Genomic DNA, 15,466 nt, shown 5'->3' on the forward strand with positions numbered 1-15,466 from the left:
CCACACACACAACAGGCTCGGGTGCAAGTTTACACGGCGCGCCTGCAAAACCTGTGCACCACACACACGTAACCAAGCATGCAGGCATGCACGCACCCCCACAGAGAGTCATTTGTATCATGTCCATGTGTGCTATCTCCATACCTCTTCGTTTGCAGCAACTGCCAACTATTCATATATTGCAGCAACTATTGTCATGAAAGCAAATCACACAAAATGGTGTGGAAAAAAAAGCAAAAAAAAGCCTCTTGGTGAAAAATACATACACTTCGTATAAAAATCGCTAATTTGTTAAAATTTCACATTTCCCTCCAGGTTTCGACTCTAATTCAGGCCATGAGATCCGATTCTCAAATCTGATAAAATATTTTGATTATATACTTTAATTATTCCATGATAATAGATTGTGTTTCCAAGGCAAGGCATGTTTGAATCGATTGAATCAATGTGGTGGCTCAGACCTCTGTGAGGTGAAGTTAGGCTGATCAAGGATAAGCCTTTGATGAAGGGAAGCTTTTAATTATCTTCAAAAGGGATGTTTAAGTTTACCCAAACACCCAATTTTTATTCATGCAGTCCCTTGGAGTTCTCTTAGTATGCATGCAGAGTTTGGGGAACCCAGGTTTCATGTTTTTTTGGAGTTCTGGAGGACACACACACACACACACACACACACTAATACAAATGCATTGTATCCCTGGCAGGTCACCGGTGAAATGGACAGCTTCTTAGAATGGCTCCAATCACAAGGCCTGAGAAAAGATACAGCTCAAGCAGTGATCAATAAGCTTGGAATTGAGAATCAGAAAGTTATTCGAGCTTGTATAGAGTCGGATTCCTTACAAACCGAGCTTCTCTCTCTCGCCAAAGAGAAATTTCTATTTGCAATGTATGCTGACTTCTGTAAATTTGTGAAATCTTTTTTGAAGCCACAAGTTATCCAACTTGCAGGCTCTTCTCTGTTGGGAAGTCTTTTCGTCAACTTGGAGACTGTTATTCATGAACTTTCCAGTTTCTGCCAAAAGTTTCCATTGATGCATTCTCCTTCACCCTGCTTTGGATTCCAAAATGTGCAGTTGGAAAACGTTCATAGTTTCTGTGGAATCACGTTAAGTGATGAATACAGTCTCCACCTTCAGGATGATCGATTAAAGCCCAAGTTTGGTATGTGACTTTTTTATATACCTCTGCATGCAAAGACATACCTTAATGATCAACCATTGACGTATACTTTTTGTAACTTATAGTATCTCTTGGAGCAATTTTGTGTTGGAGAGTTGACTCCCCGTTTTCTCCCTGTTCAACTGCACACTTAAGTTATCCGCCCACACACAGGAGGATGTTTGTTTACCTCTCATTAGGCATGGACTGGCTTTTCTTTGCTTGTTGTTTGAACAGCTAAATTCATCGCATAATTCTTCAGGTCTTGGAAATTTTTGGTTGAATATTGTGAAGGTTTTTAGCACTGCCACCGATCGATTAAAATGCACATCACCCAGTCTCGTCAACACCATTCCAACTCTCAAGCATGGTGGCGCCAGCATCATGTTACGGGGCTGCTTCTCATCAGCAGGTACTGACAAGCTTGTCAGGATAGAAGGGACAATGGACAGTGCAAAGTACAGGATGATGCTTGATGAAAACCTGTTTGAGTCAACCATTAATCTGAAACGGGATAGGAGATTCACATTTCAGCAGGGCAATGATCTGAAGCACAAAGCTAGAGCCATACTGGAGTGGCTAAATTGGAAGAAAATAAAATGTTATTGTGTGGCTCAGTCAAAGTTCTGACTTGATCATTTACGGCGAGACTTGAGGATTGCAGCCATTGGTGATCCCCATCTAACTTGGCAGAACGAGAGCAATTTTTGTCATGAAGAGTGGGCAAATATTTCACTATCTCACTCTACAAAGTTGGTGGAGACCTACCCAAAAAGAATCATCGCGGTCATTGCTGCAAAAAGTGCTTCCACCAAGCACTGACCTATTGGGCTGAATACTTTTGCAACCAGTAAATTTTGATTTGTATCAGTATCAAAAATTGTTTCTCCATAGTTCGTAACTCATCTAAATGTGGCAGCATTGGTCGGGGGTGAATACTTTTCCATGTCACTGCACCAAAAAGTTGTATTGTGCTTAGAAATGTCATTTGATTAATTTTCTGAAAGTCACATATTTTATATTGATATGAAATTTTTCCCAGTATTTTTTTGGAAAACAATTCCATTTTTACATCAGGTGGAAAGTTTGTGACTCCATGTGATAGATTGGTTTGCATTACAATAGCTATTCCTCATCCATCCATCCTCTCCTTTGTCTTTAATCGTACATCCCCCATATACGAGGTCCATCTAAAAAGTAACGGGACTGAGCCTGCTGTGGCTCCACTTCCACAACGTGAATGAACGGGTTGGGTCACAGTCTTTCACAACATTCCAGCAATATATGTGATTGGTGATGGTTGATTGCGCTCATTGTGTGATTTTTTTAAAGGTCGTGCTTCACACATTATCTAGTCTGAATCGTCGAGCTATGAGTCATGAGCAGAGAGTCAATCTGAAGTTTCTTGCCAAGTTTGGCAAAACACCTTCCGAATCCTTCGCGATGCCACAGCAAGTCTACAGGGAAGAAACGATGTCACGTACACGTGCATTTGAATGGCACAAGAGGTTCAAAGAGGGACGGGAGGAGAGTCGTAGATATATAGGGTTTCTAGTGCAGTCATTCAAATGAATGGGGGAAAAGGGGAAAACTCTCTGATTTAAGGTTAAAAAGCCTGAAACAGGAGTCTGATTTTCTTAACATTTACCCCATGCAAATGAATGGGGGGGGGGGACTCTCTTATTTAACGCCTAAACAGGAGACTGAGATAATACAATTGAATTGAAAAAAAACTCTGCCTCAAGACTCAAAAGCTCGAACCAGGAGTTTAATCTCTGCCCCCTTCCCCTCCTCCACCCTCCAACCCCCCAATGTTAAATTAGGACTAACTTAAGGGACTGACTTAAATTGTGATTATAACACTGAACAACAAAATTTTTTTACTGGAGATGTGTAAAGTGATTTAGACTAATTTGGGTACGCTGATTTCAAAAATCATAGCCGTTTTGCTGTATCACGTCAGGATTTTCAGTAACAGAAATATTCCCATTGCCTAGAAGTCAGGATTTCAATGAAATTTACAAAAATTCATTTATTCATTTATTTCATCATGAATGCTTCAAAATTATAGAAATTACAGAAAAACTCCACTAGAATGTAATTAAAAATGCTTTAGGCATTTGGCTTTGCGTTTGTGCTGCTCTGTGTCAGTTTCACGATGCAGGAACCAGCAGAAATCACCCATCATGTTCGGGTTGTGCCGCCCTTGGTAACGCGTCTCCATGAGTGAAATCTCTTGGTGGAATCGCTCGCCGTGCTCGTCCGAGACTGCTCCCAAGTTGTCAGGGAAGAAGTTCAGGTGCTGGTGTAGGAAATGGATTTTCAGGGACATCCTGGAGCCAAGTTTCCTGAAGGACTCCAGCAGCTGCTGCACTATTTCTTCAAAGTTGTCCGCGCGCTCGTTCCCCAAGAAGTTGTCCGTCACAGCTTTGAAGCTCCTCCACGCTGCCAGCTCTTTGGGGTTTAGAGTTGTCGGAAAAGTTTCGTCCTTCATAATCTGTCGGATTTGCGGTCCAACAAAGACACCAGCCTTGATCTTGGCCTCCGACAAGGTGTTGCCAAACTTTTTCCTTGAGGTATAAAAACCCACGCCCATTCAGATCCATTGCCCGTACAAAACTTTTCATCAAGCCGAGCTTTATGTGGAGTGGTGGAAGGAAAACCTTGGCTGGGTCGACAAGGGCAACATGCTTCACGTTGTGTCGACCAGGTACTTGCTCTTTTCTCTCTTCCCAATCTTTCTTCGTCCAGTGATTTCTTGTCGTGCCTCTGCTATCCCAGAGACAAAGGAAGCACATGTATTTCAGTGTAGCCTGACTGCAGCCCTAACAACAGCGCCACCACTTTCAAGTCTCCGCAGATGTGCCAGTTGAAGTCATTGTACTTGATGGAATCAAGCAGCTGCCGCATAGTCTCATAGGTCTCTGTCATGCCGAACGCGTGAGCCAGTGGGACTGATGGTTTCTCGTTGCCATTGTGGAGCAAAACAGCCTTCAAGCTGTTCTTCCCCGAGTCGATGAAGAGGCGCCAGTCTGCAGGATCGTGATCACACCCAAGTTCTTTCAACAGACCGTTGATGTCACTGCAGAATGTCATCGTGTCTTCCATCTCAAAGAACTCAGCCATGTCTCTGTGACGTGCTCTGAACAAGGATATCTTGGTGTTAGGTTCAAGTAGATTCCACTGCTGCAGCCTTGATCCAAGCAGCTCTGCCTTCGCCTTTGACAGCGAGTAATCTCTTACAAGATCATTTAAGTCTCCCTGGTTCAGAAGGTGTGATTCTTGAGTGTCGGGTTCAAAAGGTTCATCATCACCATCCTCTTCACCACTGCTTACAGCTATGTTCTGATCAGCTGGAGGTGTTGGAACGGGGTTCTCGTCATCATGAGGCACAGGTTTACGAGCAGGGACGCAGTCAGCGTACTTGATGTGACCTTTATTCTTCTTGTTGAAGCCGGCGATGCTTGTGCAGCAGAAATAACAATCATCATGATGATTCTGCGGCTCACGCCATATCATGGGCACCGCAAATGGCATGCTCGCGCGCTTGCCCACCAACCACTGAGTCAAGGTTGTGTGACAGCTTGTGCAGCAGATGTGTGGTGCCCAGCTCTGTTCTTGGTCCCCCACCTTACACCCGAAGTAGTGAAAGTAGGCGGCCTTCATTTTCACTGCTGTAGATATACTTCGCTGTTGATCTTTTTTGGTATACCGACCACAGACATAACAGAAGTTGTCAGGATGATTGGTACAGGAACGCCTACTCATCTTTATCTGAAAGAAAGAAATATAACACAAGTTAACAACAATTGTACGAAATAGACATGTTAAAGACATATGTAATTTTCATTGAAATCCTGACTTCTAGGCAATGGGAATATTTCTGTTCCTGAAAATCCTGACGAGATACAGCAAAACGGTTATGATTTTTGAAATCAGCGTACCCAAATTAGTCTTAATCACTTTACACATCTCCAGTAAAAAAAAAATTTTGAAATTTGTTGTTCAGTGTAATTAAGATCTGTCCCATTGAGACACTGATGAAAACAACATTTCTTTTATATTATCATTCCATTCAAAGAGTGAGCCAATCAATATTTGATCATATTCCACTTCAGGTAATAAATTAATTTTCCTATTACATTCATCACCATCGAGTATGTTCACAAATGTTATTTTGGAACTTAGTTCTTGGTTTATGTGTCTTTGTTGAGCAGAGATATAATGATAAACTTCTCTTAATGTTCTTGTTTGACCACCTCCTGAGCCACATATCATTTTGAGATTATAGTAAATTGTTTTTCCATTGTTTAATTGATAACCATCAAAGTTTCAGTCCATTCAAGGATATTAATTTTTTTCTTTACATCCTCTAACTTATTTGGAATTAAATTTATCCGCTTATTTGTTTTATCCACTTTTACCCCGGTTATTTCTTCAATAAGACTTATTTGATATTTCTCACATTCTTTATGTTTTCCATTTAAGTACCAAGGTTGATTACATCTCCACTCTTTGGTTTGGTTATTGCTTGGTTCTATCATTTATAAATCAGTAAAAGACGGTAGTAGTCCCTCAGCACTTACACTTATAACCATAAGGGAGACTATTAATTCCATTCTCTAAAATATATCTTTTGTCATCAAAAGCTCCAAATGCTTTCTTATTTATTTCTGCTGTATATAATTTATGTTTATAACTTCTTATTTTATTCATTTTTCTATACTCTTCCTTCTTTCAGATTCAACAGTTGTAATTATGTTAAAGGTTTATTGTTTCATTTCTTTTTTTTTTTTCTTTATTCCCTTTAACTTCTTTTTACACCTTTCAATATTATTGTCAATATATGTAAAAGCATAAGCCTTTGATCTTAATCCTATCAATTCACTCATAACCTTCCCACCCAATTCATCTTTAAACTTACCAATAACCTTTTTGTTATTTGATGAAAACAACACATCACCAGGTTTATAATTACTTGTATTATATATATATATATATATATATATATATATATATATATATATATATATATATATATATATATATATATCAATATTATCAATCATATCCTCATATACATCTCCAGTCTTTATTTCTCATATAAAACTATCTGTATCCATATATAACAATGACACGTTATCCTTGTACTTTAATTTTAAATTATTATAGTAATAGTCATACATAAACAACTTTGACAAATCAAGAATTGATGTTCCTATATAAATAGGTTTATCCATTTCAATACTCTCTTTTTTTCAAATGAATAGCACAAAAGTTTCTGAAAATACCTCCCTCCACCCGTTCAAAACTTGGTTTGTTAATTAACTTTGAAGACTGTTTCCAAGATGGAGCAAGTCTTATGTTTTCTCGATTCCTAACATTTTCCATTGTCTTTTCAAATACAGCATTATTCATTAATTTATAAAAGTCATTCTCAAATTCTGTTTCTGAGTTTTTCTTTCTACTTTTTGCATTAAAATCAATATAGTCCTTTAACCATGGACTTGTTTAAATTTCAAAATCCTTTGAATTTTCCTGACTCTCAACCCAGCAGATAAATATTGTCTCAAGTTCTTTTGATGTAAAATATAACTTTCTTTATCATTTAATGTAGTAAGTAGTTTTTCTGAAGATTTACCCTTTATATTAAATGACTGTTGGTAATCACTTAACCATTATTTTCTTGGACTTTCTTTATCGGAGGCATCGGGTAGGTCTTTATGTTTATTATGAAGTTCTTTCGGGTATTTTAAATCAACCTCAAAATAATATCCAACTTCAGCCTCATCCAATTATTTTTGAGAGGAGATAACAATATCAAGTAAAACTTTTTCATAATGTTTTCCTTTAACCCATTAAAGTTTCCCATAAGGTAAAGATTGAGACATGGCACACCCATACAAATTGTTAGCATCATAATACATCAGGTAAGAGTTGTCCTCATTCTTATTATAATCAGGAAGATATTTGTTATTTGCTTAAGCATATCTCTTGGAACATACTTGAGATATTCCTCCTCTTTTAGCCTTCTCTATCATTAAAAGCATATCTATATCACTGATTAATTCCAAATTTTGTTTTGTCATTTTTAACATCGCACTCGAAGCCAAACCTGGGGCCGTGTAAAAGTGAGCGGGGTCTAATCCATAAGAATTTTTCTTTTGACAGACTTCTAAAAGTTTCAAACACATCACTTAATAACAGTACATCAGTTTTAAGATATAAATCATTATATTCCCCAAGATTCTTTATATTAAACTTCTCCCAAACCTTTTTAGCATGTGTATAATATTCATCAGATTTATGAGTATTATTCAACTTACCAGAGAAACTCTCCCTTGAAGTTGTGTTTCTTTAAACCTTTCAAATGAATCCATATAGTCATACGGATATATTCCCTTTTGTGATAGGAGATCAATCTCTTCTTGATTTGAGAAATATGATTTTAGACTCGGGAAGTTTTTAATATTTGATGCTAACTCAGATAATGAATCTCCCATAAACTTGTATGTGTCAAGAAATCTGATTATGGGTGATAGGGGATGTATAAATTGTTTTTGTGAATGAGATGTATTTTTGATCTGTTTGGAATGGCGAAAATATTTCTGAATGTCTTTGAAAGTTCATTTATAAATAGATGTGTGTCATAGTGAGCGTTGTTGTGAAGAAAGAGAGGAATAAAATTTGGAGGCTTGTAATTAAGATTACAATGGGAATGAGCAGGACCTCTATATTTACCAGTAAGATGACAGTGATCCCTAACCTTGACCTCTCCCTCAATTTCCTCGTCACAAATATGACAGGAACTGTTCTCATTAAATTCCTTTTCCTCTTCCTTTGCTAATGACATTGGTTTATAGGTTTTCACCATTATTTCTCTTAGTCTTATACATACAATTTAAATCTTTTTATTTTATTTTTTTATTACAATCTTTGAATGATGTGTTTGAACCCTCTTTTGGTAAATTGATTACAGTTGATTTATGATTACTACAATATTTCGAATGCTGATATAATCATTCTTTTGTGGAAAAGGAGTTGAGACCTCTTACAAGGATACGTTTTTCATTTTCTCTTATATATTTGTGATTTGGTTAATCTTGAGAAATTTTTGATGAAAGCATAATGTGATTTTTCCTCTGAAGTAAAGTGGAGAAAGTCAATGTGTGTTTTATCATTTTTATAGTTGTTTGAAATTTTTAATATCTGAACTTTGTTTGTATCTGCTAATCCATATACATTAACAGATCGATTATTCATTTTCTCAAATTTAGGAATATCTCTCAATGACATTGGGAACTTTAAATCTTTAACATTTAATGTATTCTCATATTTCTTATAATGTTTAACCCTTTCAGGATTCCATTGTGGAGGATGTAAGTGAGCAAGAACAGACCATAGAACAGAGTTATCTTTATTTTGAATATTAACAACCGCTTTCTTAAGTTTTATCTCTTTTGGTAAATCAATATAAGAAGAAGCTTGAAGAGGATCTGATTTTAAGATGTGTATATCTAAAAAGATTATTTTTGTGATAGTAAATCCACTACCTACTACAGTGTTATCAACATCTTGTTCCTATCTCTGGAGATCATCGTAAACATCACATCTTACAAAATCTTGAAATGATGAGATAAAGTGTGGGTTTGTCCTCATATAGGGAGTAGTTTCATTGTCTTGTCTTACCATTTTCAATTTTACTCCCATATAAAACTTAAAAGTTTTCATTTCACTTAATGTGTTTTAATTATAGTTTCAATACTTTGTTTAACCATATCAACAGCTTCCATAATTGAAGATGGTCCAGAGTCTTGAAAACAAAACAATCTGAGTTTTAAATGCCCCATCAGTGTTTTCAATGGAGAATTTAGCTTCCCTTTTTTCATTGTTCTTGTGTTTGCGTGATTGAAGATGTCTATTATATTTCTTTTTAAGAATCCCCTACAATATTAAAAATTAAAATCCCCCAAAATAAATACTCTTCCCTGACCACATGCCCTTTTGAATCCTTCATCGACTCCGCCTTCTACCTCTTCCTTCACACCCAGAGCCTTATAAAAGCATCCTACCATTATCTTACTCTTTTTACAATCTCTAATCTCGACCCATCCAGAATCCTCAACATTTATTCCTTCCTAAATGTCACCCCTTTCTCTTGATGCAATGTTGTCCTTCACCCAGATTGCTACTCCTATTCTCTCCTTCCTATCACACTGTTACACCTTATAACCTTCTTATCCTGTCCTCCAGTTATTCTCCTCCTTTAACCATGTCTCACTCACTGCAACTATAGTAATCCTCGCTATCTACTTTGGCTTCAAACTCTTCCATCTTATTATTCAAACTTCTGGCATTGGTATAGAATATATTTAACTTTTCCCTTCCTGAAATTCAATTTTCCTGCCCTGGCCTTTCTCATCACAATTACTTCATCCGTTCCTTCCTTAATAGCCTCCCCACCCTTTGCTGACCTATAAAAGCCTGAATTCCTTCCTCAATTCCCACTGCAAACCTTGCTGCGCCTTTTCTAGTTAATATACAGCCATCATTCCGGGAACACTTCCTTTGTCCCCGAAATGATTCCCACTGCTTCGTAAATGTAAAACCTTCCTCCCTTCACGATTCTTCCAGCCAATGGTCGACGTCATTCACTCTGCCCATAATTTCTTTGTTGTTTACTAATCTTGTGTGAATCCCAGAAAACATTACCACACAACCCTTTGCTTTCGGCCACTTATCCAATATCCTGTTTCTTTTTTTAGAAACCTCTGAGTAAACTTTCCCTGTTTCATTCGCACCGAGGTGTACCACAACCAACTTCTTCGTGCCATGACCCGATACAATATCGTTTACCCTTCTTTCAATGTCCATAACTCCCGCTCGTTCAAAACTACACAGAATTCTATGTCTACATTTCTTCCAGCAGAATGAAGAATCCACACATTTAATAATCTCATCACCCACAAAAACTGTCTCCCATACCTCATATCTCCCAATTTATATTGCTGCACCTCCACCACTGCCCGCACCCGCTGCAAGTCCGCCACTGCCTGCACCCTCTGCACCAACGATACTGCCCGCATCCTCTGAACCTCCACCACTGCCCGCCCCCATTGTACCGTCACCAGTGCCTGCTCCCATTGCACCGTCACCACTGCCTGCGCCCGTTGCACATCACCACTGCCTGCCCCCGTTGCACCGCCACCACTACTGGAGGGAATCCAAGATATGATTTTCCACGATCGACTCACGGACTAATTAAAGAGTATCATCAGAATTATATTTTGATTTTGAGGACCGGATATCGTCCGGACTGAATAAGTGTCGAAATCTGTTGTGAAATCTGATAATTTAAAGAAATAACGAATCTTATAACTAAGCCGATATACCTATTTACTTTATGCAAGCAAGGCTATGTTGCTTCCTCAGAAACACAAGAAAATGTGAAATTTCCATAGCATTACACATACCTTTTTCTACTGTTTCGAGAATTATATTGAGTGAACAAAGAATTTAAGAACGTGCCAAAATTATCCAGCTTCATTGAGTTATACGATTTAATGCGTTCACTGCTTGACCTCACGCCCTGTCCCCCAGAGGGACTGCTTATCCATGGCGTCTGCCAGATCTGTGTCTATTTTTTTTGCATGTTCCGCAAGGTGCTCTATAGGGAATCCAAGCAAATCTGGTAAAAAAAAATAAGAGAAAGACGAACGTTTTTTCATCATTTGCGTGGACCACGAACTGATGTACCAGGTGACGCCTGCACAGCAATACAAGCAGGTAAGATGGCGGATTATGTTTATTTCAATGGTGATTGTACTTTGCGATGTCTCCAGTGTTGTTCTGCTGCGGTTTATTGGTTGCAGTTTAGCGGTTGGTTGGTTTCGCGATATTTTTTTGTTTTTTATTAGCGGTTGGTTGGTCTCACCCTGAGAATGTTATCGAATTTCCTCACTCATATTATGAGCACTCAGGGCTTATCGTTCTGAGCAGTAGGTCCATTGGAATGGAGTGCTTGCACGAGTGCTTAAGCCACTTATCGAACGCCTTGCAGTTGATTAGCGGAACTGCACCACGTCCTTCTGAGTGAATTGTTCACTCACTATGGATGCTTTTGCCTGCCACGTCATTTAGAGCAAGTGGTTGGTGCTCCGCCCCCCGAAGCGTGTGGTTCGTGTTCGGTGCTCTGCCGGTCGCCCCGAACGAGCGGTCGGTGCTCCGCCCGTCGCCCCGAATGAGCGGTCGGTGCTCCGCCCGTCGCCCCGAACGAGCGGTCGGTGCTCCGCCCGTCGCCCCGAACGAGCGGTCGGTGCTCCGCCCGTCGCCCCGAACGAGCGGTCGGTGCTCCGCCCGTCGCCCCGAACGAGCGGTCGATGCTCCGCCCGTCGCCCCGAACGAGCGGTCGGTGCTCCGCCCGTGGCCCCGAACGAGCGGTCGGTGCTCCGCCCGTGGCCCCGAACGAGCGGTCGGTGCTCCGCCCGTGGCCCCGAACGAGCGGTCGGTGCTCCGCCCGTCGCCCCGAACGAGCGCTCGGTGCTCCGCCCGTCGCCCCGAACGAGCGGTCGGTGCTCCGCCCGTCGCCCCGAACGAGCGGTCGGTGCTCCGCCCGTCGCCCCGAACGAGCGGTCGGTGCTCCGCCCGTGGCCCCGAACGAGCGGTCGGTGCTCCGCCCGTGGCCCCGAACGAGCGGTCGGTGCTCCGCCCGTGGCCCCGAACGAGCGGTCGGTGCTCCGCCCGTGGCCCCGAACGAGCGGTCGGTGCTCCGCCCGTGGCCCCGAACGAGCGGTCGGTGCTCCGCCCGTGGCCCCGAACGAGCGGTCGGTGCTCCGCCCGTCGCCCCGAACGAGCGGTCGGTGCTCCGCCCGTCGCCCCGAACGAGCGGTCGGTGCTCCGCCCGTCGCCCCGAACGAGCGGTCGGTGCTCCGCCCGTCGCCCCGAACGAGCGGTCGGTGCTCCGCCCGTCGCCCCGAACGAGCGGTCGGTGCTCCGCCCGTCGCCCCGAACGAGCGGTCGGTGCTCCGCCCGTCGTCCCGAACGAGCGGTCGGTGCTCCGCCCGTCGTCCCGAACGAGCGGTCGGTGCTCCGCCCGTCGCCCCGAACGAGCGATCGGTGCTCCGCCCGTCGCCCCGAACGAGCGATCGGTGCTCCGCCCGTCGCCCCGAACGAGCAATCGGTGCTCCGCACTTCACCCCAAGCGAGCGGTCGGTGCCACGCCTGTTGTCCCCGAGCGAGCGGTCGGTTTCCCACCCTTCGCCACGAGCGAGTGGTTGGTGCCCCTTCCTGTTGTCCCGAGCGAGCGGTCCGTGCCCCGCCCGTTGCCCCGAGCGAGCTGTTGAGAAATACCACCCGAGTTCCGAGCCATTTGCCATATTACCGTGTTTTCTGAATAACCGATGCAAATTTTATTTACACCCGTAACACACATCTGTTTATAAAGATTAATGTTTGTGAACATATCCCTCAAATGTTTCTGTAACTTCAATGTTGTTTTTCAGTGAAAGCAACTCATGACTTTTGGGTTGTTGCCAATATCAGGTGTGCGTGCGTGCGTGTCGTTCATTGGTATTTACATATACGTGTTTCAGAATGTGGGATGGAGTCTGACCAGGGTGGGCTCAAAGTATCTACTTTCATTTTGGAAAGGGGTCACGATTCACCGATCAAGCTGTGAAGCTTTCTGTTCTCAAAGTTTTGCGTTAAGGGTTACTGATAACCGTTAAGGATTAAGGGTTACTCTCTTCCGGATCGTCACTGATAGGCCATGAGCCAGACCCGGTAATTTTTGGCCACCGGTGCCATCCAAGGGGAATAATGCTCATCATAATTTTGGCAGGTTGTACATCTCAACAGCCAGAAACTATGTGATGGCATTGCATTGGTGTGTTATTAGCCATTTAGTAACCCCATCCCAAAATAAACTTCTGAAACCAGCGTTAAGACAGAAGAAGACATCTATCTATCTATCTTCTATTTATTTATGACTAAAACTCTCATCTTGTATATATGGGCTGTTCCACAGTAATATGCTACATTTAAGGGTCTTACCTTCAGGAGCTATCACAGAATTCCTAAAGTATCCATAAAATACCACTAACATGTTTTGAGGTGTATATAAATGTAGATATATACTATTTATAGCAAAAACCGCTATTGTCCTAAAATTAAAGCATGCAGATAAAATTTTATTCACTGTGATGGGAATAAATCTTTGTCTAAAGTGTTATATTAAAAACTACATAGATTTACCAAGAGTTTTATATGAACACATACGTTTTTGCTTGAGAATGGTTTAGATTATATGTGTAAAAAGACTTTACTTATGATATCCCACACCCTGAATTTGCCAAAAATATATTTAATGTGAATGCTGGGGGGTTGAAAACAGAGTAACAATCGTTATGCTATCGATCAATTCGTCATAAAAGAATCAAAATGCTCAAACTGCACAACCTTTAAAAATACGGTCTTGTTATTTTTGTGATAACATAACTTAACCTAAATGACAAATGTGTAACAAAGGATAACATTAGTGGTAAGTCCATATCGCCGTAAAAGCTGTACAAAAATCTGGCTTTGCAATTGCGGTACAAAGTCACGTTTGTTACAGAAGGCTTTGGGCAGGTCAGAGGTCATTTAATAACTACGAGAGCCTACACTTTACGCGAAGAACACCCCATCAATAAATTGTGCTGGGTTAGATTATCTTCTTACTGTTGGATTCCAGTAGTGGAGGGGTCAGTCTTTTATTTCCCCTCATTTGCAAGATAAACTGGACACACTTAATGTGGACTATGTATGTAACACAATGGTAACCCATTACTGTGGAAAGGCTCATATGTATGCATGTTCCCAAAATACAGCCAAAACGGTACACGATAGCGCAAATATTTTTCGCCCACATTATTCACCATTCTCCTGCGGTGTGCAGTATCAAGTTTCGTTAAAATCGGGCAAAAAAAAATCGTTAAAAAATCAATTCCCGATTCAGCCAAGTCCTCTTCGGGAGAATTTGATCATTGCAAACAACCTCAGCGGAATAGTTCGCTGGAGCTATCTTTTTTTTTCTTGAAATTATTTATTTAAAAATCTCAAACATTTAGTAGAGACAAAGAACGATTTATTTTTAAGCATAAAATAATCATCGCCATTTTGATCTAATACTTCCGTGTTCATGAATAAATAAAATTGTGTTTGGAAGATTACGCACAATAATTTCTTTGACTTTCTTTTCTCCTTTTTTTTTTCACATTGACTTGCAATATCAAGTTTCGTTCAAATCGGGCAACGAAAAAAAATTATAATGTGATTGTTCAAGCAAACAAATAATGTTGTTTATTGTTCAAAATGGTGCTGAGGCTGTTCTCTGAGAATGGCGAGAGATGTTGACCTTCACAAGTGCACGATCAGAGGAATCAATTGGAGCAGAGGAAGATCACGAGATATTGGCAGGGAACTTGGTTATAACCAATCCAGGAGTAGGTTTTGCCATTGATAGTTATGTGGGTGGGAGTTTTTTGGTGTGATACTTCTTTGATATCTGGGGTACAGATTGACTCAATCCCATGGAGTCACATAAGTCCTTTGTAGAAGTGCCATGTGGTACCAATTTGTAATACAGGTACCAACACCCAGCCAATTGGCATGGTGACAATTGAAATATCCACAGAATCGTAAGAGAGAGTTGGGATGAGTGGCTAAAAGTTTTCATGTTGTCCGTGGAAGAAATGTAAATGGAGTCATCACTCTTTGGAGGATGATGTAACACACAGACAAACAAGAGGTTACAGCCCGATGTACTCCTGGGGTTTGAGAGCATATAATGTCCAGTTTATCAGCAGCTGCGTGGATCGAGAGATCAGTTCGGTTGGAGCCTCGGGTATTTGAGGTACACATATATCGGGACAGGGGTTCAAGGAGATCCTACTAGAGAGCTGGGATGTGGAAAGGAGCAAGGGGACACAGGTAGGGGGGTGTTGATGCTATGAGTGTGCGGGATGGGTGGGGGGGGGAAGCCATCAATGCGCAGGGAAGGGGTGAGCCATGAGGGTAAAGGGAGCGAGCCGTGTGGGGGATGTTTTGGGGTGAGGGAAGAGGAATCTGTTTGAGGGGGAGGGGTGGAGGGTTCCGGTGAAAAGCCGTGAGGGTGAGGGGAAGCCGGGAGAGTGTGGGGCTGGTGGGGAAGCTGGGAGGCTTTGTTTATCCTCTGTTTTGCAACCTTCTAATTTCCATTTCCTGTTCTTCCTCTCCTCAATGAGATTTCATGCTTTGGTTGAAATCCATGGTTTATTTTTAGTCTTCC

General features: G+C 41.4%; 2 protein-coding genes across 2 annotated transcripts in view; both read left to right on the forward strand.

Moving 5' to 3' along the window:
- LOC147028127 (uncharacterized) overlaps window positions 1-15,466 on the forward strand; it is a 28,742-nt gene that overhangs the window by 6,224 nt on the left and 7,052 nt on the right. Inside the window, exon 2 of the mRNA XM_085878221.1 lies at window positions 705-1,164. Coding sequence (XP_085734347.1) covers window positions 717-1,164 — 448 coding nt within the window. The 5' untranslated portion in view covers window positions 705-716. The remainder of the gene's footprint in view (window positions 1-704; window positions 1,165-15,466) is intronic.
- LOC147028128 (uncharacterized) overlaps window positions 1-15,466 on the forward strand; it is a 145,152-nt gene that overhangs the window by 6,194 nt on the left and 123,492 nt on the right. The window lies entirely within an intron of this gene.

Source organism: Eptatretus burgeri, chromosome 4, assembly GCF_056783735.1.
Source record: "Eptatretus burgeri isolate ZD-2024b chromosome 4, Ebu_testis_v1, whole genome shotgun sequence".
NCBI classification, from domain to species: domain Eukaryota; kingdom Metazoa; phylum Chordata; class Myxini; order Myxiniformes; family Myxinidae; genus Eptatretus; species Eptatretus burgeri.